This window comes from Salminus brasiliensis, chromosome 14 (assembly GCF_030463535.1).
Source record: "Salminus brasiliensis chromosome 14, fSalBra1.hap2, whole genome shotgun sequence".
Classification (NCBI taxonomy): Eukaryota; Metazoa; Chordata; class Actinopteri; order Characiformes; family Bryconidae; genus Salminus; species Salminus brasiliensis.
In genome coordinates, this window is record NC_132891.1 from 8,822,257 (window position 1) to 8,847,116 (window position 24,860).

General features: G+C 42.7%; 2 protein-coding genes across 8 annotated transcripts in view; both read right to left on the reverse strand.

Moving 5' to 3' along the window:
* Positions 1-1,713, reverse strand: part of kif1b (kinesin family member 1B) — an 85,582-nt gene extending 83,869 nt beyond the window's left edge. For 2 of the 6 annotated variants that reach the window (XM_072656569.1, XM_072656568.1), the window contains exon 1: positions 1,440-1,706. The gene's annotated coding sequence lies outside the window, so the exon portion shown is untranslated. Of the gene's footprint in view, positions 1-1,439 lie in introns of all 6 variants that reach the window. The other 4 variants (XM_072656573.1, XM_072656572.1, XM_072656571.1 and 1 more) reach the window with 2 other exon arrangements.
* A 1,441-nt stretch (positions 1,714-3,154) lies between these two features.
* On the reverse strand, positions 3,155-24,723 carry ube4b (ubiquitination factor E4B, UFD2 homolog (S. cerevisiae)). Of its 2 annotated transcripts, XM_072656575.1 has the most exons (29): positions 24,403-24,723; positions 20,920-21,139; positions 19,235-19,370; positions 18,622-18,709; positions 18,285-18,429; positions 17,944-18,169; positions 17,188-17,658; positions 16,145-16,261; positions 14,885-15,026; positions 14,485-14,585; positions 13,069-13,183; positions 12,637-12,720; positions 12,176-12,232; positions 10,791-10,907; positions 10,555-10,653; positions 10,069-10,182; positions 9,300-9,498; positions 8,744-8,882; positions 8,161-8,260; positions 7,900-8,027; positions 7,279-7,377; positions 6,897-7,132; positions 6,616-6,742; positions 6,335-6,479; positions 5,976-6,110; positions 5,244-5,435; positions 4,967-5,141; positions 3,595-3,741; positions 3,155-3,458 (listed from the first exon to the last, which is right to left on the reverse strand). In XM_072656575.1, the coding sequence occupies exons 1-29, from the start codon at positions 24,424-24,426 to the stop codon at positions 3,388-3,390; spliced, it is 4,149 nt and encodes a 1,382-aa protein (XP_072512676.1). In that variant the 5' UTR covers positions 24,427-24,723; the 3' UTR covers positions 3,155-3,387. The 2 variants fall into 2 exon arrangements, with proteins under 2 accessions (XP_072512676.1, XP_072512675.1); XM_072656574.1 differs by lacking the exons at positions 16,145-16,261; positions 17,188-17,658.
* Positions 24,724-24,860: the final 137 nt, after the last annotated feature.

Below are 24,860 nucleotides of genomic sequence, written 5' to 3' on the forward strand. Positions count from 1 at the left end.
CACATTTAATTCAGAGTGACCAGACTATTTACTGGAGGTGAACTTAGAGTCCAGATGTCTAGCGTTATTAATAATAATAATAATAATAATAATAATAATTAGTAGTAATAATAATGAGTATGTGAGAGTTATTGTGATCCATTTCCACATGTAAAGGATGGATGACAGACACAAATAGCTTTATAACTCCTAGTATAATTCAAAAGCTTATAAACTTATAAATCATGAGTCTAATACAGGAAAGCAGATCGTCCCCGTTTGGTCAGAGAGGCAGAATCTCAGAGCTGCACCGTTAGGTTAGCTAGACGGTTCCCTCTCCGCCTCAAACATGGCTGCCAGTGAACTGCAGCAGGGATGGGCCCACTTTTCCAGCTCAACTGGAAAGATAATTAATCACACCACTCTCCTCACCAATCATCCCATACATCCTATATGACAGTTATCAAGACGCCTGTCCGGGCAATCCACTCGACTACTGCACCATCCTTCCTGACATGAGTCAATCACAGCGCATTTAGATAGACAGCTCCTGGCTCCAAAACATCGCCGGACTCCTTATTATTATTCTCACCCCTGCGTTTTCGGTATGCGGTCTGAATGTACAGATCAGATCAGATCAGATCAGATCAGATCAGATCAGACCCCAAAAACATGCTGCTTATATCCCCGTCCCTGCAGTCAGCCTTTTCACCACCGGCACACGCCCATGAAATGTGTCGACTGGGCCGGAGACAACAAAAGTAACCTAATCTGTTAGCCACAAAGGAGGGGAGGGGGTCTCTGGCACTTTCCAGCACCTCCAAAGACACTGAAAATTCCCTGGTTAAAACTGTCAACAAATCCAAGCCTTCATGAGCCAAACCCAGACTAGGAGATTAACGTTAGCAGCTATGGCCGACTTGCAGCGCCCAGCAGCAGAGCCTCATAACCGGCTGTACGCGGCTGCGGTTAACGACGCACAGCAACTGTCAACTGCCTTAACTAATGGATTCAGCATCGTTATCAGCAATAAGTAACACATTTCTGTAAGAAATAAGACCTGGCAAACAATGCAAAACAATACACAACACCTCGATCTGTAACGAAGTGACCTTTTAGCTAGCTAGAGCTAGTAGTGCTAGCTAGCTATTTTGGCTCGGTCCAGAGACCGTGCTAGTTAGATAGCTAGCCTTGCGCATAGACTACTCCAGCTATTCAATTTACCGGTTAACAGGCTATAGGTTAAGCTGAGTACAGCCTAGATAAATAAATATAGATAGCTACGCCAAGGCTGCACAATTATTTAGCTAGTTAGATAACTAGTTAGACATATTAGCTACTAACGGAGGATAACGGAGGTCCGTTCACCCTCAAGTCCCAGCCGTTCACTCGCAGCACGTCAACAAAGCAGAAATCCCAGCTAAAACCCCTCTTTAATGCAGGGGTTTTATTTCACTCACCTCCAAATCCTCCGAATATCCTCGCCAAATAAAAAAACTGCAACCTACTGCTGTCTATCGGGGAAAGCAACGATCAGAGTAAACCGACAGATAAATGTTTAAAAGCTCCACTTATGCTATAAACACCCATTATAGCAGCATCTCATTTTCCACCGCTTGCGTCGACTTGAGGTTTATTTTCTACGCTTTAATTGCTGGTGTGGAGAAAATCGGCTCCTCCTGCTGCTTCAACACACGGCTGAATGCCTTGATTTACTGAAACCATTACGTCAACTGCCCCGTCACCGCCTTCCCCGAGAGCTTCACGGACCAATCGCGTTCGTGGCACCGTTGACTGACGTGCGGCTGAGCCAATGAGCGCCAAGGAACCGTGTGGTGGGTGGGCTGCGTGTGACGCAATACTGCAGGATGGCTCAGTGCTCCTGCAGGCTGTGCCATGGCATGGAAATGTTGAGAGAAGAGAAATAGAGCAGCCTAAAAAAGGGAAGGACGCCGCCTAGCAGTTAAAACGAGTGCCTACAGTACAGACGCTGGCTTTAAAGGACATCTGCAGTCAAATCATATGGTCTAGGATTTAATTGTAAGCATGTAACAAGGTTTGCTGAGCTGCTGTCCTGCACCAGGTTGTGCTGCATTACTGCATTCTATTGAAACAGCTGCACTTAAGTGATGCAGCCATCTTCCACTTTCTAACGTTTGGCAACATAAGACAGAACAGACTGTACTGTTTTCTGTGTGTAAATCACGAGGAGACCACTTTGACTAGTTGCATACAAAAGCAATTACAACAGCTATTTGTGTGTGTGCATTACCATTTATTACAGTTTGTCCTGGGTTCAAAAAACGTTTGTAGCAAAGGAAGCAAATTCCTGCCAAGTTAAACCTTTATCTCACAGGAAAATGACATTCAGAATTCAGAGTGAACTTCAACAACCAGAGTTAATATGAACAGCTGGATCTGACGAGCCTTCTCAGCATATAAAACCGTGTATGTTAAAGAAAATACATTTGGTTCAGTGGCACTGTTCTCATGACGATCATGCTATGAATACTGCTTCACATACTCTCGTCTGAGCTCAGCTTTCAGATTTAACACTACGGAAACTGTTAAAGGAGGTGTTTGGGTGGCCTTGCGCTATAGGCCGTACACATATCATTCAAAGTAAACAGCAAGGAAACGACAATTGTAGTACAAATTGCATCTTCTTTTGACGATGCTCCACTGACATTTTTCCATCAAGTCAATACCCATTTCAGATGTTCTACAAGACAACCTAGTAAACTCTTTTCAAGCAATGCCCCCACTGTTGAACAATTTAATCGGTAGAGGTCACATTTGAGGCCAGGGTTTTGTAAACGTGAAGTCTATGGCCAATACTTAGTAGTAACATGTTTTAACCAAAGCATATTCTATGGATGTAGATGCAAAACATAATTCAGAAGAACAGAAAAGGTCTCCAGTTCTCCTTCTTGAATGGTCTCCCTCAACTCAAAACCATAAAAAGTGATACTGGAAGCCAAACACAATAGCTTAAAAACATTAGAAAGCAAATGTAGACCAATCTGATTTTGTAGCATTAATTTTTTGACTGCATCCTGATTTCTCTGCTGATAACTCCAGGCTGTGAAACCTAATTTCTATGCTTATCGGTATGTAATCATTCAATTAAATAGATTTATATATGTGTAATATATACAAAGTCATAAGCAAAACCTTTTAAAAGTCTAAACTTTATTATTATGCTTCAATTTAGAACCAACAGCCTTTACGTTGACGGCCCAAAAAAAACAAAAAACAAAAACAAAAACAAAAAATATTAACGGGAGAAAACTCAAATTAGGTGTCATGACAGTTTTTTTTTTTCTTGTTTGCTTTTTTTTTTTCTTTCAAATCTGCTCCATGTCGAATTCCACGTTGAAACCATCCTAAACTGACTGCGAGTGTAGCTCACTGAGAAAAGCGCCCCCCTCCTTGCTTCTCCCTCATCCAAGCATGGATACGATCCTTCAGCTCTGGAACTGAAAAAGAAAAAAAAATATATATATTATAATTATTATTATAAATAATAGTAATAAAAAAATAATAATACATTAAATGACATAATAACGGAAGGTCAAAAGAGATTTTTTTTGGTGAAGAGAGATTGTTTTGTACCTGACTCCAGCATGCTTTCAGTGAGAGGCTGTCTGTTGAAGGGGTCGGTGGGTGAGTTGAGGAGGTGGCGTAGGATGATGGCTCGGTCCATTATGTTTCCAGAAGGCAATTGCACAGGGTCAGTCATGAGAGTGTCCATCAGAGGGTCTGGCAAGACAAAAAAAAAAAAAAAAAAAAGGTGGTGTCATTCATAGCTCTGGCTACACTAAGGGATAAGGAAGACACCTGTTACAAATATCTATTAAACATGAATTAATGTAAGACCAATTTAAAATAATGCCAAAGCATAAAAACTATTTGGTGAAAAAAAAAATTTAAAACAGTCACAAGAAGTTTAAGTTGAATGTGAACTGAAATTAAAATGTATGAAGAAGGCCTAAACTCAAAGCCACAGGTTGCTGCCTCAGAGGGTTTTTTTTGCCTTTGACACACAGACTATGGTTATGTTAAAAGTGCATGCAATCGCTCCTAGGGTTAGGGTTAGGCTTGTGAATGCTTTCTGTAGCAGCTAAAAGTCTTTCAGCTCTTTTAATGAGAATTTTCCCTACTTGTTTTGCAGGAGGCATCTAGGGAAAGGGAGGGTCATTCCAAAAGCAGGTAGTCCATGGTGGATTTTGAGGTATATTTTGGTTCATTATCCTGATAGAAGAAACCTTTTTACAGCTGTCTGATAAGTTTGCCACCTGTGCAAAATTGCCAATGCCACAGGCAGCAACAGAGACTCATCTGGCTTCTCTATATGTTCTGTAGTTTCATCACAGTTACGGCTGTTTTCCTAGGACTCTTTCATGAAAATTATGTTTTTGGAAATAAAGCTGCATAGTGGAACAGTGCACCACCCTCCTGACTCCGCTAAACTTTTATGCTTCAAGTTCTTGGCAATCATTTGGGGGTTTTGATTAACTGTCTTATGAGCTTAGGAGTTGTTTTCTCCAAGAGCTTTCTTGGTTTTCCAGATCCATTCTCAATACCTCTACAATTCCCCTGAACTGCATTTCTAAAACATTTTGCACTGTAGAAACCACAAGCTGCTTGGCTTTCTTCTTGTAGATTTCTTCTGCTTTGTGGGCATTGATTACTTTCATTTTTACATCTTTAGACAGCTTCTCAGAGTAGCTCATATTTGAGGAGTGTTGGCACAGGGTTTGAAGACTCCGAGAATATATAAAAGCTTGGATATTTGACTCAGCTCACAGTTCCTAAACGCAATTGGTTACATGCATCAGGCCTAATCTGATGTTTGCTTGTTTTGGCACTTTTGCACATGCTCACCCTGAAGTTAAGCGCCCAGAGTTGCATCCTTCATTCACAGCAGCTACTTAACCACAGAATTTGACACTACCAAAGCACACTGCCGATGTTCAGCACTCACCTTTAAACTCATCCGGAGCATCACTGTAGTCCATCTCAGACTGAGAGTTGCGGGCCACTATCTCCTCCACTTTTTCCAACAGCAGCTTAAACTTTTCAATTGCAATGGTGGACTTGATACCTGCCTTTCTCATTTTGGAAATTACTTCCTCAAAGAGCTCCCTGCTGTATGATCTCTGCAAAAGATGAACACATTTATTTTAGCATGCTATGTCTTTAAATTCTTTATCCAACAGTTTTTAAGAGTTTATTTACACTGTCAGTAAACTAGGACACACCTGATCATCTGCAATGGCTTTAGCGAAACGAGCACAATCCAGCTGAAGGTAGATATCAGTGAGCTGGTCCAACAGCTTCTTGGGCTCAAAACCATATTTCTCTGGGTTCTCCACCTTCAGGTCCCGACACTTAGGCCCACACAGCTGCTGAAGGTTGTAGTTCAACATGGCAGCCAGACGTGGGCCCAACTCCTACAATACATCAGAATATCTCTCAGCAAACAAGAAAAGGAATTACATACTCCAGTGTCAGAGCCCTTCTCAGCAATCACACAAAAAAAAGAATTGAACACTTTAGTGCACACTGTATATTTAGTTCAAACATACTACATGCACTTATTATTGTAAATGGAACCATTTCCTAGCTCTCTCTAAATAACATCCATGCAATGACTGGCAGCAGATCAACTTTCAGATGCGACTATAAATACCTGCAGGGAATGGAGGGCAGGAGGCTTGTTTACAGGGCAGAAGGTCTCTACTAATCATCTGCCATTTACCAATCTACAAAGATGACTGCATTATCACCTGTCCGCTCTTTTAAAGCCAGATATGGAGTTATGTTGATCCCAACATTGCTGTCTGTCCCATATGCTTAAACGTAAATCCCTGCACTGCACAGAGAACTCTATAATAAACACTTTTTTTCTGGCTCTATCGAGCCTGTCTGATATTGATCGGTCACAGAGTACATTTAGAGCAGGCGGCACAGAGGAGGAACCGAGGACTCACAGGCCGGAGGAAGGGCTTCTGGACCTGCTTTGTGAGAATATGGAACATATCCACAGTCTCTGTGGCTAAGGCCAGGTAGGAGCGCGACACCCTCTCATCTTGAGTCAGTTGGGACTGGCGGCCCTGCTGCTGCTCCTGTGAAGACCACCATTCATATCAGTGCACAGCAAGTGGGCTCATTTTCCATTCACAGTCACATACTGTTTTATGATGGCTAGATGACCGCTTTGAAAGAGCAGAAAGACACAATATATAAACTACATACATTTCAAGTGTGATTATATTTTATCTGTGCTGTTTCAATATTGAAGATATTACATTCAAATCTGTGAGAACATTACAGTGGGCTGAACACTAACCCTGGGCAGCTGGTCCCACTGCTCTTTGTTCTTCATCTCCTCCTGGATCTCATGGATGCGCTTTAGGGACTCCAAACTCTCATCTAGCAGGAATGTTGTGTCATTGATCAACATGTTGATGTAGCGTACAAACTGCTTCCCAGAGCTGCAGAGCGGGACACAAAGAGAGGGAAAAAAATCTGTTTATTTTAAACAGTTGATGGTTCAGTAAATGTTACTGCGCATTAAGAACGTCCTTCAGGAAACAATGGCACAGATCACCGATTAGAAAGCAAACTCACTTGAACTCCTCAAGGAAGGTACCATGGTGGCCCATGTTTTGCCAAAGGCTCTTAAAAATGGTGCTGATGTGGTAGCGGATGGTGAACTTGTCATAGAACTCGCTGGTGGCTCCGGTGTGCTCCACATCTGAAGAAGAAGGGGGAAGGAAAAAAATAAAAAAAAGCAAACACACATTTAGCATATTGAGGATTCTCTAAAATGTGGATATCAAAAATATAAGCACACAAACATTTGTGATTCCAGTTAAATCCAAAGAGCCACTTCAGCCCAGCCCACCAACCTGTGTAGAACTTCATGAGAGCTGGAACCAGCAGATTGACAGACAGAGGGTGGTTCTCAATCATCTCAAAGAAGCGCTGTGTGCGGGGCTGAACTGCTGGGTTAGTTACAAACAACACTTCCACAAGCTTAGCAATCAGGTAAGGGTTCCTGATGTAGTTCTGACTGCAGATGAACACGACCAAGAAGGTCACAATGTCCTGAGTGCAGGGCTCATACAGTACCTGAGGAGAATACCTAGAACAAGAAGAAGGCAGTTAACACCATTAGTAGCTTATATTTAATACAACATAAATTTAAGCTTAAAAATATTACTTCTTCTTTGCCTGATAACAGTCTTAAGTTTTTGATTCAGCATATGCACTGCACCATGATTCACTTACTGCACAATGAAAAGCAGAAACTCCGCAACATCCTCAATGTAAAACTCGGGCAGTGCAGCAAAACTCTTAGGAATTTCAGGATTCAGGGGCATGGAGATGCTGTAACAGGGTTTGACAGAGAGTGGCGTGTAAGATTAAATTCATGTGTGTGAAGAAGTACCAGACAAAACAAATGTTTTAGAGCCCTGTCACACCAACCCAAAGACGAAGAGCTAGCACCAGTAAAAGGCAGACTGTGTAGACTGCATAGTCTTCTGTGAAACGTTGCATTTAAACAAAGCATAAAGAATATCTGTATCACCTGCATAAAAGGAAATAACCCTCCAAACCAAGATGCGGCAGTGGTCTGTGTTGATCATAATCAATAAAAGGAAACCATAAATCTCAGTATCGTGGAAAGAGTTGTCTACTTAGCTAATTTCCTGTTTTTTCCTGAGCACTCATTATTAAGCCAATTAAAGTACACTGTCTTACCACCAGCACTGATACATTCAATAACTAGTGAAAACCAGTGGCAACAGTGCAGAACACACAGCATAAAGCTATGGTTGAGGGCACACATGGTCCAGACAGATGGCTTGGTGCGTCAGGGCACTTAGAGGGAAATGGGAAGTGACTGACTTGGGGTAGGCAGGGTCCACCATGCGCAGAATGAGCTGAATCACCACACTGTAGAACTGGAGACATCTGCGTAGGAGATTCTCATCCAGCAGTCCAGCGTCAGCGCAAGCCTTTGAACGCACCAGTTTCTACAAGCACAGCAAAAATCCATGGAACTGGCAGTTAGACAAAGCACTTACTTTAAGCAGCTTTAATATACTGGTCACATTGTCAAGTTACATTAGTTTAAAAATTATAGTATTTACTCAATTACATTATTACCTTAAGCTGAGTTTTGCATCTCTTTAGCATCTCCCTGTGACGACTGGCCAGGGGAGAGTCTTTCCACTGGCTCTCGCTGTTTTTCAGCTCCTCCACAGTTCTGTAGTGTACACACAAACACACAGTTACCTCAACTAACCCCTAGTCTGAACAAATAATGCCATGAAGAATCAGCTGAGTGTTATGAGAGATGCCAACAGTAGGGGGAACTAGCCATTCAGAAGAGGCTGGCTTCATGAAAAAAGGGGAGAAAAAAAACTTTCTTGGGTTCTCACTTTTAACGGGAGGGGCTTGAACGACTGCCACCAATGCAGCAGTACCCCATTTAGGCTGTTATTTAAAGTAGTGTTAGGAAACAATGGTACAAATGATAGACAGATTGATGGGCCAAGCCAGCCAAGCTTTTACAGACAAACCAGCCAAGTTTTGTAGTCAGTACAACTTTTTATCTACACAAACGTATAAAAATATATATATACAATTTCAAAAACCTCATATTAAAGGCTTCAAAAACAAAAATCTTTTTTGGTCCTCAGTATTCCTCTGAACATGGACATTATTGTGTGCACATTTATACACATACCTGTTCAGATCCCGAATGGCTCTTAGTCTGCGGATATAACGACGACACCCAGGTAAAATGGAGAGGTGATGCGCGTGTAGCGTTAAAAAGAAACATTCAGTAGGGAACTTGGGCTCTGAGAACTTGGTTGGGTCTTCATCTACAGAATGGACAAGGAGAGAGAAGGTATCAGAGATGTGTTCAAGCTGCAAATATACATTAACAGTAGTGTAGCCTAACTATACAAATGAAGCACCTGACATAATCTACCTGTGATGTTAGAGAAAGGTTAACACTTAGAAGTCACATAATATTGAAGCTTTGATTTTAATCATTCTTAGCTCATCAAAACATGCTGAGAATTTCTGCTGAAAGAACAGTTAAACATCTGCAAAACAATGCAGGCCAACTTAGAAAGCTTTCTGGGTGAATGTGCTGAGCTATTCTGAGTCCTTTACGTCTTTTTGACATAAAAATAAGAAAGAAAATGCAGTTAGTTTCATAACAAGTGTAAACATCTACGGCTTAACAAAAAGATAATGTATTTAACGTGGAGTCAAGATAGTCATGCACTTACGCAGCTCTCCCAACCAGCTCTTCAGCTCCTCCATAGTGGCCTTAAGCCGGGTCTCCTCAACACTCACATTTAGTCGACACTTGGGATGGAAAATGTAGAGGGGATCCACAGTCTCTAGCTTAATTTTCATACTTAGCTGTTGCAGCACCCACAGGAAGTTCATCATGAAGCCGTCCGTGGATACCAGCTTATCATCCGTCTGAAACCAATCCCAGAAGAAGCCAGATAAACCAATATCAGTATGCGTTTTCAAAGGTTTTTACACCATTAATGCAAATAAATGAATATTGCAAATTTATGAGCATGTGCTAAATTATGATCTTGACCATATTAAGAACTGCAGCCTTTTTAAGATGGAATTTAACCCTGTACATCACCCTGTTACATTGTTTTGTAAATATAGCTCCCGTGTCTGAATAAATAGGACCATATCAACAGGGATTTCATGAGATGGAAAAGGATTGGAGGATTAACAAATCTTATGTTGTAAATTTACTTTTTCTGGCCAATTTTCACTACGTTTATCAAGAGCAATGTGGAAACAGCACCTGTTGCACTGAATGACTCCATTCTTTATATAATCTCATTACTTTTACAGTGCAAGCACAATCCACACCCCTGTCTGCCTATAACCTCATATCTCACAGATCATCAGTGTAAGCATCAGTGTAGGAGAGAAGGTACGCTCACTGATCTCAGAAATGAGCAACTGTGTAGCAATTTCTCCCTCACTTTACGAGAGCAAATCCAAATCGGAAATGAGTCATACCTGCATCTGAGCCTTCTTCACATTACGATTCACCAGAGCTGCCATGTAGCTGAGCGCAGCCTCCCTCGTCTCTCCATTCAGCAAGATGTTGTGGAGGACTTTGAACAGGTCACCCTGAGGACCACAAACCAATATTCACAGACTCTTAACCCACAAATATGAACGAATTTGTACCAGCGTAATTTAATTAATCAGATTATGAGGCAGTCCTCGGAGGAATGGCTGCTGCTGCGACCAAAAAAAAAAGAAAAGAAGAAGCAGCAGCAGCAGCAGCAGCAGCAGCCTGGAGGTCTCATTTACCAGAAATCCATTCTGAACTCAGCAGTTCACAGTAAAACACCATTTAGCCTTAAGGGATAATAAGAGATGACCAGGCCACCCGCTAGCACTGTACCGCACTATAAAAAGAAGTTTCTAGCCAATGTTCCAGTGATCGATTGAAGCAGCTCATTAAAAATGCATGGGCGCCGGAGCTGTAGCACTCACCCTGGCAGACTCCAGATAGTGCTGCAGGGACTGACTGACCACACGCGTGTTCTCCATTGTAATAGCAGGGCCTGAGAAGTACTTGTCTCCCACCTTAGTCTAAAGAAACAGCATTTGACGTGTTAGGAAACACAGTGCGCACAAGATGACACATTAACGATGAATCTGCATTGTACTGAGCTTCTGAGAGCCTTTGTCTTGATAGAACATTGTAGACTATAATTAAAATGACTCACATCATCCTCTGCGAAGACAGAAAGACTGAAGAAGGCTCCGAGGAAAGACAGTCTCTGAATCTCTCTTCCTGCTCCAGGACTCAAAGGATCAGGACACCACAGTGGCAGAGACGTAATCTATAGACATACAGACAGACATATTGCTACAGTCATATAAATAAGCCACACTCAGTAGAAAGGGTCCAAAACCTTGTTGCCTTTACACCTATGTGAATAGGTTCATACTTGGGACAACGGCAGTTGCAACTGACCAGTGGTTAAAGAGGAACAGGATCTGAACTGAACTCTGTACTTTTAGATCCATGGGAAAGACTTGAAATTATGATTGCAGTTGGTTCTTCTTGGAAAGGTCACTGCAAATCAATACATAATTATTCTGACTGATTGCCTTTAAATTAATGGGACCATCTTTCAGAACGACAGTGCCTCTTCCATAGGAAACAAGAGGTGACTTGCATCATTTGCATGCTCATCAAACCATTAAATCACATCCTACGGCCTTCATAGTCGTCACATCTCAACCCAGTTGAAGCTCCACCAACTTGTCAGACTCTCAGCGCTGCACAATCACCATCAAAACCAATAAAAGGAAAAGCTTCATTCTATCCATCACTCCAGCAAAGTTGCAAAGACTTATGGCAAGGTTACCTGAAGTTGTTCTGGCAGCTCAGAGTGGTCCAACACTTAACTGTAAAGGTGCCTCAAATGGTTCTTTGTGAGATACCACAGAAGATCACTTTTGCTACTTAAAGACCCATGTTTGTAATAGACGTGTATGAGGGGAAAGAATCTGCACTTGATGTAAAGGCTCTTTACCACCTGAAAAGGCTCTTCTCGCTTACATTTCAAATATGGTTCTTTGGGGAACCAAAAGTAGATCTTCTCTTTTAAAATTTGGACTTGGAGTCCAGTTTCCAGTAGTAGACTTTATAATCCTTGGAAGATGGGACACTTCTTGGGCAATCAATTAAAAGTAACCTTAACTTCCAGTGAGAACAAAATCCAGGACTGGAAACTGGATCAGGGTCCAGATTTGAAGAACTGGGTTCTATGGCATCACTAAAAACGCCATTCAGAGCACCCTTATTTTAAACACGAAACGTCATGTTTATCTTTTTAATAACATTTCTCACAATTTAGTACTGCCAAGAAACTCACCTGTTCACAGCTCCCCCTAGTGCTAGTAATGCTCCAGACACTAGAAGGGTAAGGACTAACATGTCTCCTCCAATACGTAAAGCCAGCCACCACCTCTTTTTAAATTTTTCAAACAATTGGCATGGCCATTTGAGCTCTCTGCTGTTTCTTGTAATCTGTACAGCAAATTCATAAGCAATTTAGTTACATAACCTTTCTGATGGGTGATGACCAGCAAACAAACTTACCAAACTGCACATAGGGTGAGTCTTTCCAAACTTGATTTCACAAAGTTCGGCTAAAGCCTGTAAACAGAACATGAAAGTGAATATTAATGATGAATTAATCACATTGTGACTTTGCTTGTAAAAAGCTACCTTAAAGTGTACCATGTCAAACTATTACTGAGCCATTACACTGACTGGCTTTGTGGCAAAGCAGGTCTGATTTTATAGATCATGGCCTTTTGTTAGACGTCTACTGCTGTTTTATAAGGCTGTATCTGTCTGACACACAAGTCACAGTTTGTGAAGTATTTTACGATGTGCGATTCAATTCAGACCAGCAGCTTTGGGACATAAAACTGTAGGATATGAAAGCAAACAGCTTGCATTTAGCCAGAAATCAAAAGCTTTCATGAAGATGGACTGTCGCAGGAGTACATCACATCACAGGCAGTACCATTAAGCTGTGGCTAGACGTCTCTTACCATCAGGGGGTACTTAAAGTTGTCACTGTCAAACGAACATTCTTTCACAGCTAATCCGAGCCCTTGGAGAATGGGAACAAAGATCTGCAAGAAGAAGAAGGCTGATCACAGTTGGGTACTGCTAAAAGAAGGAGAGTACTACACCACTATTACTGAGAAACAGATCCATGATTGGAATAATTGGAAACTGTAATATTCCAGAACAAAGCAGGCTCAGTTTTGTGACACAGTAAAAAGACCAGACAGATATCGCAAAAATCTGGGTTTAAATATGGATATGCTTTCAAACAGGGACAGATTATTGGGTGTTGAGGACATCTTAATCAGCTTTTCCATTAAAACATTAAAAAAATTCCATGGCACATCAATTATCTTCCTCCACAGCCTCAAGCGCAAAATGAATCAGCATGTGGTGCGCGCTGCACCTCCCACCTGTTTAAACACCTCCTCCTCCTGGTGAGTCATGCGCAACAGCTCCTGGATAAAGCCGTAAGGAAGGTTCCGGCACAGCATGTAGGGGACTAGTAAGGAGGGCTGCAGCGGGGCCCTAGGATTAGAAGGAGGAGAGCCTATCAAATTCAACTGCAATCTTCAAAAGCTCTGGCATGAACACAGGTCCCTTTTCCAGAACAAGATACCAATGTCTAATATTGCACCTACAGCAAGAAGCCTCAGAGTTACTGCCTGAACATGCCACAATTATAACAAATATTGAAAAAATAACTCAGGAGCTCCGATATCTGGGAGAGAATCAAAGCAGAGTGGCTGCTTTGTCTGAGATGGTTCTGGTATATGATAAAAAAAGCCACCTGGTTGGAGGTGCACCAGACATGACCAATTTGGTGGAGGCCCTAGGGAAACCCAGGACCCACTGGAGAGACTGTATCTCCCAGATGGCAGGCGCTAGCGGAAGCGACTGTGGACAGGGATGTCGTGGCTTTTTTGCTTGTTCACTGCCATTGTGATGCTGGATCAAGGGGTTAAGCAAAATATGCAAAACAATAATAATAATAATAATAGTATAATAGTATAATAATACTACTACTACTACTACTACTAATAATAATAATAATAATAATACATAGACTACGTTTCTTGGTAAAGGCTGCAGTTCTATGCCAAGTAATGCTTTACTAAGAAGTAATAATAGTTCAGGAACAGCAATAAAATTAAAGTGCATTAATAAAATAGACTAAGCTATTAAACTAATAAAAGACTGGTTAGGAACATTGATCAAATAGATATGCTAAAATATGCTTTTAAACATCTCTTCAAAAGAGAGTCAGAGTTCAAAATATGCAGTTAAGTATTCCTACAAAAAATGGTGGCAATGTCTTTTGTCTTTTTTTTGCTGTGTTCATTAGGATCGCTGCTGCTGCTTTTTAGAGGATGTAGAGTTATATCAGGAGGCTCAATAATAAGACGGCTACAACAATCAATTCTACCCACAAATGCATGTGCAAGTTTGTCCCGCATCAGTCTGGGACAGAACTGTCCAAGTTAAAGCAGAGTCTAAAAATCACTCAAGGTTTGGTATATGAAGAAACAGTCTGGTGCCTCACAAAGCATTTTGTGTTCGATTTACCATTTTTCTAAACATTTTAGAAAAGTTAAAAAAATAAATAAAAAAAAATTCATTTAATTCACTCAAATTGTATCTGAAGCTGCTCTGGGAAACAAAATTTATTTTGAAAAAGCCAAGAAAAGAAATAAGGAAAAATGTTTGCTGTTGCTTTTTAAACATGATAAACTGAGCCATCCTGCACAGGCGGCACAGCCATCGTAACAAATTATGAGGCAATAACACTGAGGCACACCAGTGGTAATAGGATGTCTGTAAGCACTGACCTGGGCTGAGTGAGGGCACCCTGAAGCACAAGAGCAGCATGGGAAATACACTGGGAGCGTATGTTGCTGAGCAGCTGACTGATCACTGGCTGGCTGCACATCTGCAACATTACAACACATCATTTAGAAATAGGAAATACAGCAAGCACACCATAAAACCAACATGAGGAGCGGAGTTCCCCCGGGCCTGCTGATGCATTTTGACTTTCATTCTAGGAATAAGCACATGATTTCTTTCCCATGAGATATCTCTTGATCTAAGAAGTCTATTATTCTGATGAGGTAGCGGTAAGAGAGCTTTGAAAACAATGTTTCCTTTTGATTCTGTTTGCATAGAAATAACCTCATATTACGCTTTCAATTCTTTAGCTCTTAGTCAAACGTTTCTGTGAAACGTCACCTTAGGTGCCTTCCTCTCCTCCATGCCCACGCTGTCAAAGCGCTCGATGAGGTAGTTCAGCATCTCTGTCTCTTTACACGCCTCGATGGTGAAGCGGTCACTGCCTGAGTCACAGGCCATTCCCCCACCAGACGCACCCAGGCTACAAAAGAAGAGACAGGGACAGATGGGAAAGAGAGAAAGAGAGGTGGATGTCATTATAAACAATAAGGAAAATAACATGACGAGTGGCCCGAAGACAAACAGACACTCTCAGCTTCAGAGAAATCATATACAATCATCGCAGGCCATCCTGTAAGAAAAGGCTTCGCAGGCTTTGTGTTAGAACAACAAAACACTACAGCATCTTAAACAACATGAACACAGCTCAGGTTGGAAATTAGAATTTTAGAGAAGGCCTTGAGTAGATGCAAAGCGTTCAATAGCATGTCTAAATTCCATGTTTACAATGCTGGTTAGATCAAGAGCAACACAGCAAGTGCTTGGTCATCAAGAAGCACCTGAAGAACATCGCCTTACTGCTGTTGCACTGGTCTTCATCTAGAGCAAGCAAAAATAAATAAATAACCTCTTGTCGAGAGGGTTAAGATGATCCTCCAAAAAAAAAAAAAAAAACAGAGCAAAAATGCAGACCCCAAACACATTAAAAGGCACCTCCTTTCTGATGTAGCATGCATTAGTGGTGAACTCCCAGGTGAGAGGACAGGACACACTCCACAGCACACCTCTGCCTCCCTCATTAGTCATGTTATTTATTCATCCAGCATGGTTTAAGCACCTAAACTGCTCATTACCAGCCACTTCCCAATGCTTGAGCTATTCCCAACACCATTACGATGGTAAGCCTAATCAAGAACATTCAAATGAATGGACAAAGGCAACAACAGAAGCACAGACAGATGTTCTGGCAAGGCGCTTTAGAGGTCAAAAGGATCTCATTCATGCCACAAGCTAAAATTAGTCTCAAATCCTCATGACATTGACAAGATATCATCTGGAAACAAAGCCCTCACCAACAGGCTGCCACAAGACTTTTTTGGGAGGAGTTAATACCTACCCTTTCCGCCTTTGATTAAAAAATATGCAACCAAACAACAACCAGCATAGCCGCCTTCACATGAAATACAGTTCACGGAAGCTACAAGGCTGTGTTTATTTTTATGGCAAGGCCCACTTGTTGTGTCACACAGGGCACAGTGTTTTTTTCTGTTAGTGGCCAGGCAGCACGCTGAAGCATGCAACACACGCTGGCACTGGTACCTTGACCCAAACTGAACACCAGAAAAATCCTCCTCCTCCTCCTCGTCTTCCTCCAGCTCTTCGTCGCTGCTGTCCTGAGACATGTCAGACAGGGCAAAGAAGAGGAGAGAGAAAGGGCTGGCATAGCCACGGCGGACAGACGGGTGCAGGGTGGGAGGACGTGAAATGAGGGAGAGGGGAAGGTTTAATGAGATTTCTTATGGAAAGCAGGAACCATAAATGGACTATTGTCTTATACGCTTTCAGCTTAAAGATATTCATTATACCACAGTCAGTTCTGAGCTTGCAATGTGATTGAATCTGAGGCATTCTAGACATGGCGATATCTCCAGATAATGACACTCTGAAGGCAACTCTCGTCTGTAGTCTTGCAACGATCAAGGAAAAAAAATAAATAGATATCCCACAATGAGGACAGACGTCTTTCCCTAAACCCAGTTAATCCAGCCAGACCAGGAGAAAGCAGTCCATGAGGTGGATTTTAAGAATTAAAGATAAAGGCCACAACCACAACTTCCATTAAAAACACTTTCTATTAAATTTTCTTCCCAATTACCGTTACATTTCTTGTTGATCACTGTTTGTGCCTTTATTATCTGAAAATCTCCCAAATCTCAGGACCAGAACTGTGGTATAATCACAATAATACACTCAAGATCTTGGCACTGCCAACATTGCACCTTACAGCACTCCCTCTCATGTATTATTGCAGAATTATACAGAGGACAATACAGGCTGAAGATCAGCATGTATGTTTGTGAACCACTCCACATTAGCAGCAAAGATTATAGCAGAAGAAAAGTATAAAGGAAAGCTGGCAAGAAGCTGTAAGTAAACCACCTCAATGAAATCACAGGTTTTATTTTTACCACAGGAACTTACCAGACGCATAGGTTAGCAGCTATTTAATGTGGTTCACATCACTGGATTTATTAAAAGAACCATCTGGACAACTTGCATTTGGTCTTTAATCTGGTGCTGGGTTAGCATATTACTGGTTTAGTGGGCAAAGCTTCACATCTAACACGATGGTGAGAAAATACCTAGAAGGCATCCGGGCGGCCAGAGCAGTCCGTCTAGCCATAGTGGTGGGAGAAGCAGGCATGAAGGAGAATGGGACAGCTGCATGCCGTGCCCGGTGTCTGGGGGAGGGCAGAGGGGCAGGCTGGGGGCTGGACGGCACAGCTGGGCTTTGGGTAGAAGTGGACATGGCAGATGAAGGTCCTGCAGGGCCAGACCTGGGGCTTAGGCTCATGGGAAAAGAGGAACCCTGAGAGGGGCTTAGTGAGTAAGGTCTGTACCTCTGAGATATGGGCACAGGAGCAGAGGAGGTTTGAGGGGAGGAGCTAAAAGGGATACGTGGGGCAACTGCAGGAGGGGCAACTGCAGGGGGGGCAACTGCAGGGGGGGCAACTGCAGGGGGGGCAACTGCAGGGGGGGCTGGAGGCACAGGTATTGACGGAGTGCTCATCCTGAAGCTTTGAGTGAGAGGGTGTGGACTACATCCATACAGACTGAAAACAACAGGAATTACACAGAACATAAAATATGAAAAAGTACAGAAAATGACAGATAGACTAAGTAGTAACTGATAGCAGAGAATGGTAGTACAGTAGTGTTCAAATGGACAGTTATGTACACAAAGACAGTGTATGACCTAACACAAAAGAGCATGTCTGGTGAGGGACATCAACAGCAGGAACCGAGCAGGAAATACCAACAAACCAGGCTTCATTGTACGATCAAATCTGCACCTATGTGTAAGTGATGAATGCACCCCATTGTTCCTCTCCACTTGCCTGGACAAAGAGCTGGCACCGAACGAGCCTCCGCAGGGCATCATGGGACTGCTTCCCTGGCTGGAAGGCGGGACAAGTGTCAGGTGGTGGTCTGGAGATTTGGCAGCAGTGATTGGCTGTGATGTGGCGGTCAGGCTAGCAAAGGGGTTGCAGTCACGTGATTGGGTAGACATCATGAGGACTTCCATCAGGATCTGACCAATCAAGTCTTTGAAGTCGGAATAGACTGGTGGAAATGAAAAAGGAACACCCGGGCTGAAGGACAAATCAATCTGATAACATGGTAGAACGAAATACATCATATATGATCCTTCTTTAAGTTTCCTCATTCTCACTATTACCATCTTTTGGGTTCTGCTGGAACTCTGCAGCAAGCGAGGGCAGAAAGATGACATCACGGTCCTGCTCCTTCCAGGACACACGAAGGATCTTGCAGATGAGCTGCAGAGCCTGCTCCTCAGACACATCTGGGTTAGACGAGGAGTCCTGCAGTAAAGAAAGCAGCATTCAGTTATCACAGCTGCTGATTTATTTATTTCTACTGTCACTCCCATGAATCAAACATATGAATAGTTTATATTCTTGATGAATTCATAACTTTTATAAGCTAGAATATGGTGTCTGTATTGTCAATTAAATAAGACAATGGTCTCCCAAAAGGACAGGCGCCATTTTCACCTTCTCAGCCAGGTTGCGCTTCTCCCTGCGGTCACTGTCCTCCACTTCCATGTTCTCAATTCCTGAGTCCACATCCACCTGGGACATGCTGAAGAGACAGAACAAAATTAGACACAAAAATGAGTTAAATTTTAGGAGCCAGTGCATCTCAAAAGTCAAACGACGGATCTTTTTACCACCAAAGGAGCAACATTTTGTAGGTTAACATACAAATATTAGGGAAATCACAGAAGTAAAAGTATCAATATTACAACTGGATGCTTGTGATTGATATTCCTAATGCTCTGCTAAGCACTTAGAGGCTGGTGCACTTTTACAATGCAGGATTATGATTCTGAAGGAAAAATCAACACTAATAGCTAACTGTAAAAAGAGGTGGCAGGAAGAGCAGCTAAACTGTTTAAAGCAGGACTTCATTTCCAGAAACTGGATGTTTTTTTCCCCCCATTTACTTCAATTAAACACAAACCCTACATTGGCCCACCTCTGTAACATGTGTAACCACCCAAGTCCCTCTGGACGAGAGCATCAGCTAAATGCCATTAATGTAACCATAATTGTAAACTTCACCCCCTGTACCATACTTTCACAAGACGTTAAAACTCTGCCTCACCTCTTTTCGCAGGATGCTGTGTCGATGTCCATGCTCTGCGAGCGGGACAGGGACTGAGACTGGGTCTCAAGGCTGTTGGATGGGGAGCTGGAGAGAGAGCTGACCCCCTCGCTGCTCTGGCTGCGGTACGCCACCCCTACAGCAAAGAACAAAGCGGGCAAACCAATGAGTACAGCCTGTCTGACAAGACACCTAGAGGCCATGTTTTGACAACTCCACGACATATCAGATTCAAGCTCCACCAATTTTGTCCCTAAACTCAGTGGCCGCTTCATTAGATATGCCTACCATTTGGGCGGATTTTGAAGATTTACAGTTCCTGACTAGGGCTCAACTCAACTTCTATGTACAATGTCAGGCACAGTCTTTTACCTGAGAAATCATTTTCACTACAGCAGTGACACCAAGATGCATAGCAAAAGATCGACTAGAGTAGGACCTGTATACCTATAAGTGCACCAACATCGTAGGTGTACCTGATTTAACAGCCAATGATTGCAAACAAGAGGCTGTTGTAAAATTGTAACTTTCATCCAATCAAATAACCCATTCAAAAATTTGCCAAGTACCAAAACGGCAGCATACAGTAAGAGCACAAAGGGCAGGTGCATTAGAACACATCCCATTGCTAGAGGTTCTAGACAAAAAGCTGCACTACATTGCAGCCTTGTGCTTTTGCTAAAACTGCACTTTCATGTGGCGCTGAGCTCTGAATCAGGTGTGCTGAATGGCAGCCACAATAGCACCCTGCGCTTTCTGATGACAACACAAAAAAGGTCATTTTACAAAAGCTGATGTGCACCCCCAAAACCCTGATTCCCTGAAATATAAACTGCACAAGGCTTCAGGTCATCAGAAACGACAAAAGACAATGAAAAGCCAGAAAACATGTTCAGCTTGTCAATTGTATGATATGCTGACACTGAAAGTAAAACAAACAAAAATGAACAACACCTGAAATAAACTGATTTTATGGTTTTATTTCTGAGCGTCTCCCCGAATAAACAAGCTGAGATTGAAGCACTGAGTGTTCTCTACTGGTAGCAGCAGTCACGAGACTACAAAGGTAATCAGATAGGATATGCAAACACTCTTAGAACAACTAGGTCATAACCTACATGACAGCGAGCGTACTTGTAATCAACAGACAGTATTCCCTATGGCAGCGAGGCACTGTGTGAATCTGAGAACCATCAGTCTGGCTCAGCTACAAGTCCTGGGCTGAACTGTGGCCAAGGATAAGGTACAGAGAGGCTGCAAGTATGACTATGCACTTTTCTGGTTTTCTAGTACCCAAAATACAGTAAGCAAACTTTACTTGCTTTGATCATAGAACTGCTCTCTAGAGATTCCCAAAGTCTACCCTGAGCCTGAGACATGGCCCAACGATCATTGTGTGTAGTGTAATGTGTTGTTATGTTACGCATGCAGTTACGACTCATTAAGCACAGCAGCCTTAAATATGTTCAAAAGTAGCTCATTCAGAGCCACGCCATTATTCTGCTTGCTTTCAGTTTTAAAAAGAAAGTGAGAGAAAAAGCTCCACACACTGGGTATGTCCATGACCTTTTTTCAGCACGCAGTACAATAACAGGTACAATAACAGGTACAATAACAGAGGTATACTGCAAAAAAGCAGGAACCTTTGAACCCTGCTGCAGCCAACACCAGAACAGAGCCCTTACCTGAAGCCCCCATTGGAGAAGTGGCAGGGGTGACATTTTGGGCATTGAGGCCCAGAGTGTGGGATGGTGCTGGTGGTAAAGGCTGTAGAGAGGCTCCCGAGGGCCCTGGCAGTGGACCTGGAGGCGTCTCTCTCTGTGGGGACGTCAAGGGGGTGCTAAGAGGGGTAGTGGGCTGGGACGTCTGACCTCCAGCTAACCGGGCCAGTCGCCTTCTCCGGATCTGCAACGTACAGTTGAAAGTCATTCACATCACACATACGAGTAACTTTGTACAAAAATAAATAAATAGGATACATTTATGGGTCATTTTATAAATGTGTGTAATGTCATCTGCATGGGCAGATATGTGCACAAAAAATAACCCCAATTCCCCATCGGATATAGTCACGGACCCCCGAATCAGTGTATCCTTAAAGTACAGACAGTAAACTGATTATATCAATAAGTCAACCAATGAAATTCCCTGAAATGAGTACCTAAAGCGCCTAAAATCAGCTTATGACCCTGTGCAATCTGGAAAAGAGCTGCATTAGTTTCTCCTTTTTTAAAACCACAAAACTTCAAAGCTTCCACATTTGTGTTATTCTGCAACACTGAAATGCTTCAGGAGGATCACTGCACACTCCAGTGACTCATAAGAGCTGCAGAAGGTAAAACGAGGACCTCAGCCTCCATGGCAAAAGCTGACAGCGAAATGCCAAGCTGATGAATACATGACAGGATAATTCAGCCTCGTCCTGATTCAGTCTACCATTCAGCCAAAAATCTGGAACTAGCAATTCCCCACTATTAGCATTTTATATCAGCTATGAACACCGTAGCTGAAGTTCAGAGATGGATCAGATCTGGTCTTAACAGTCACTTAAAAATAAAGGCCTCATGTTTTTTATTAATGACAACATACCCTTCTTTATGTGTTAGAGTAGACACAGTCATTGCCAAAATGGATGGACTGGTCAACTGTTAATCCCCCACCCCAATCTCCTGTGGCAGATTAGGGTTAGATTCCCCAGCTAGGCAAGCACATCACGCTACGCTAAGAAAAGTCCTTGGGCAAAACTTTTACCCTACACTGCCCCGCCTGGGTACCACGGATCAAAGGTAAGCCGCTGTGGAGAAGTGTGTCAGACAAATGCCATAAATGTACATGCTAATGTACAGGCTTTTCATAATGCAGAGTTATGTGCAATTCACATTTCACTGAATGCCATTAAAATTTATCAATATTTAACACGCAAGTGATTTAGTCTGTGCCATTAATGTATTCAACTCCATGTCCAATTTTATCCCAAATAGTTAAAATGTTAAAAATGGAGTCATATAACGGTCATATCTGAATCTGATTTCCAGATACACGATTAAGCCTTCATACATTTTTCAGCCAAGAGAACCCAGTGCCGTCAGCTACAAGAGTCTGAAAAGCAAAACCAGCAGGACAACGTACAATGTATTTGCAAATGATTGTGGACACCCCTTCTTTAAATGCATTCAGCTACTTTAAGTTGCATCCCTCTCTGGAACTGAGAAAACAGTAACCTAGTGGCTCCATGCCTAATGCCAGGCATGGGCTAGAGGGGTACAAAGCTGTGGAGCAGTGGGACTGTGGAACTGTGTCCTCTGAAACGATGAAGCTCCATCCAACACTTTTGGGATGAGTTGAGGAGCTGACGAGCGGACAATGAGGTGGGGTGGTGATCATCCAACATCCTGACCTCACTCAATATTCTTGTCACTAAATCCAATCAAATCCTGACAGAACCGCTCCAAAATCTACTACATCTAGTAGAAAGCCTTCTCTGTTACTCCATCAGAAGCAGGATAGACTCTTTTTATTACCTTTGATTTCAGAAGGATCAACGTATGAGCAGATGTCCCAATACTTTTGTCCACATGGTGTGTGTGTACTTTTTAGTGCAACATTTGCTGAGACAATGATTACAGTTGTACACTGTAAAGGCTTTGAAACTAATTAGCCCTGGGTAATTTGGGTACCTGGTCAGTACTGACCCAAGACAATAACACTAGAGGACAATCCCGTCCTTGTCTCTTCAGACTCACCTGAGCCGATACCCCCCGACTGCTCGAGTCTCACTGTAAAGGATGTGGAGTGTGCTTCGTGAACAAGGTTCTCCCCTTTTATGTTAATGAACAATTAATAATAATAAGGTCAATAATGTCCAAAATCTGAGTTTAACACCTTTTTAACCTGGATATGTCTTTATCTTTAGCTGGCTGTATCCTGCTGGTGCGGTGTAGGTCTTTTCCTACAGCTTAAAGGAACCAGCACAGATACGTGATCCCAGTCTGATGGGATGAGGACAGGACCGCACGCCTGTTGCGGGTCTTCTAGTATTATTGCCTTGGGTCAGTACTGAGCAATATCTCTGGCCATTCTGGTCAGATAGCTATGTAGGCTAAATTTGCTTCAGTAGATAAGGAGCAAAAAATAGCAGGGGTTAAAAACAACTGGTATTCTGTCCGTCTCTCAGAAGACTAATCTGTGCCGGTACTTTTATGCTGTGCCCAAATACGAGACATTAGGACACTGCATTAGCCTACACAGCACAAACAGTACACTACAGAGCTACAGATAAAGACATATCCAGGGATTTGGGGGAATTGGGGCATATGTTTTCTTTTTATGAACAAAAATTGTTAACTGTTAAAGGAACAAAATTGACTTAATTAACTGGTTAAAGAAATAACACACACACACACACAGACAGAGACACACACACATTAGCACTAGTTACCATACTACACCACACATCCTTCCCACTGACACTCGACCCATTGTGCCCCTCTGAGTACCGTAGCCGCCAACGACCACCTCGTACAGGAGCAAAGGTGACAATAAACGCGTTAACCTTTAAAAACATAAGTCAGGTCAACCTAAAAGGCTTTAACTCTGTCCATTTGCCCAGTGGAGAACAATGAAGCTATCTAGCTAACGCAAAGCCAGCTAACCTGGGCTCTGGTAGGTGAGCTTCACTCACTAGCTGTTCTAGCTGGTGGGATGACATAGCACAGTTCATTGAGAGACCCCCTCAGCGTGAATCTTTCACATATATTTCCTCCAAACGACCTTAAAATATTATATAACCACCACATAAGAGCATCGATATTACTAGCATAATTGACAGACAACACAGAGCAGCTGTCTGCTCATCTTAGCTGACTGCTAACCAACGGTGGCGAACTCCAGGTCCAGAATGTACAAATCCGCTCCGGGGTTTTGTGTCAGCTGCCTGAACAGCGCCGCCGCAGCTCAGCCACACCGGCGCTGCGCAGGCAGCTGAAACCAAACCCTGGAGCGGAATTCCACTTCCTGGACGTGGATTCGCCACCTCCGCCGCTTACCGAAGACCAGCCACAGCTTCGGCTGAAAAAGAGGGGGGCAACGACACACTGCTGAAAACACCACTGCCATTAGATTAACAGCTCATCAGTAGGAAACATATAGAAGTATACAGCCAGCCTTACCTCGTCGGCACTGAGCTCTTCCATCGCTTTTCTTTTAATGATCTTTTTTGGATGAATAATTTCGCTAGCCAGGCAGCTAGCCCCCTCTCTCTCCGCGTCTCCTATAAACACCGAAAGTGCATAGTCTAAAACAATACGACAAAATAACAGTAAAGCGTGATTGTCTGGTTGAAGCCTCTTAAGTTAAAACATTAAGCAGACGTGTGTTTTTTCCCCTTCCCCTCCCAGTAGACACGATTTCAAGCCGATTTCTTTAAAAGAATGAAACAAACACAAAAGTATTATTCGTCAAAACACCAGCGCGGCCATTTTGCTTCTGGGGTCACGTGACAAACAAGGGAGGGGGAGGGAGGTGGAGGGGGAGGGGGGCTGCTGCAGAGTGATGAAGAGGGAGAGGAGGAGGAGGGATGTGTGTAAAACAGCGTGAAATGTGTGTTTGCTGTAAATATAGCTCAAAT

What these genes read in the sequence shown, in the direction of transcription:
- ube4b (XM_072656575.1), bottom strand. Translation starts at nt 24,426, where the DNA reads ATGGAAGAGCTCAGTGCCGACGAG. An exon ending in ACAGCATCCTGCGAAAAGAG is followed by an intron (nt 18,710 to 19,234) that starts GTGAGGCAGAGT and finishes CTGTCTCTTCAG; the next exon opens with CATGTCCCAGGTGGATGTGG. An exon ending in CTGTCTTCGCAGAGGATGAT is followed by an intron (nt 10,654 to 10,790) that starts GTGAGTCATTTT and finishes CTGTTTCTTTAG; the next exon opens with ACTAAGGTGGGAGACAAGTA.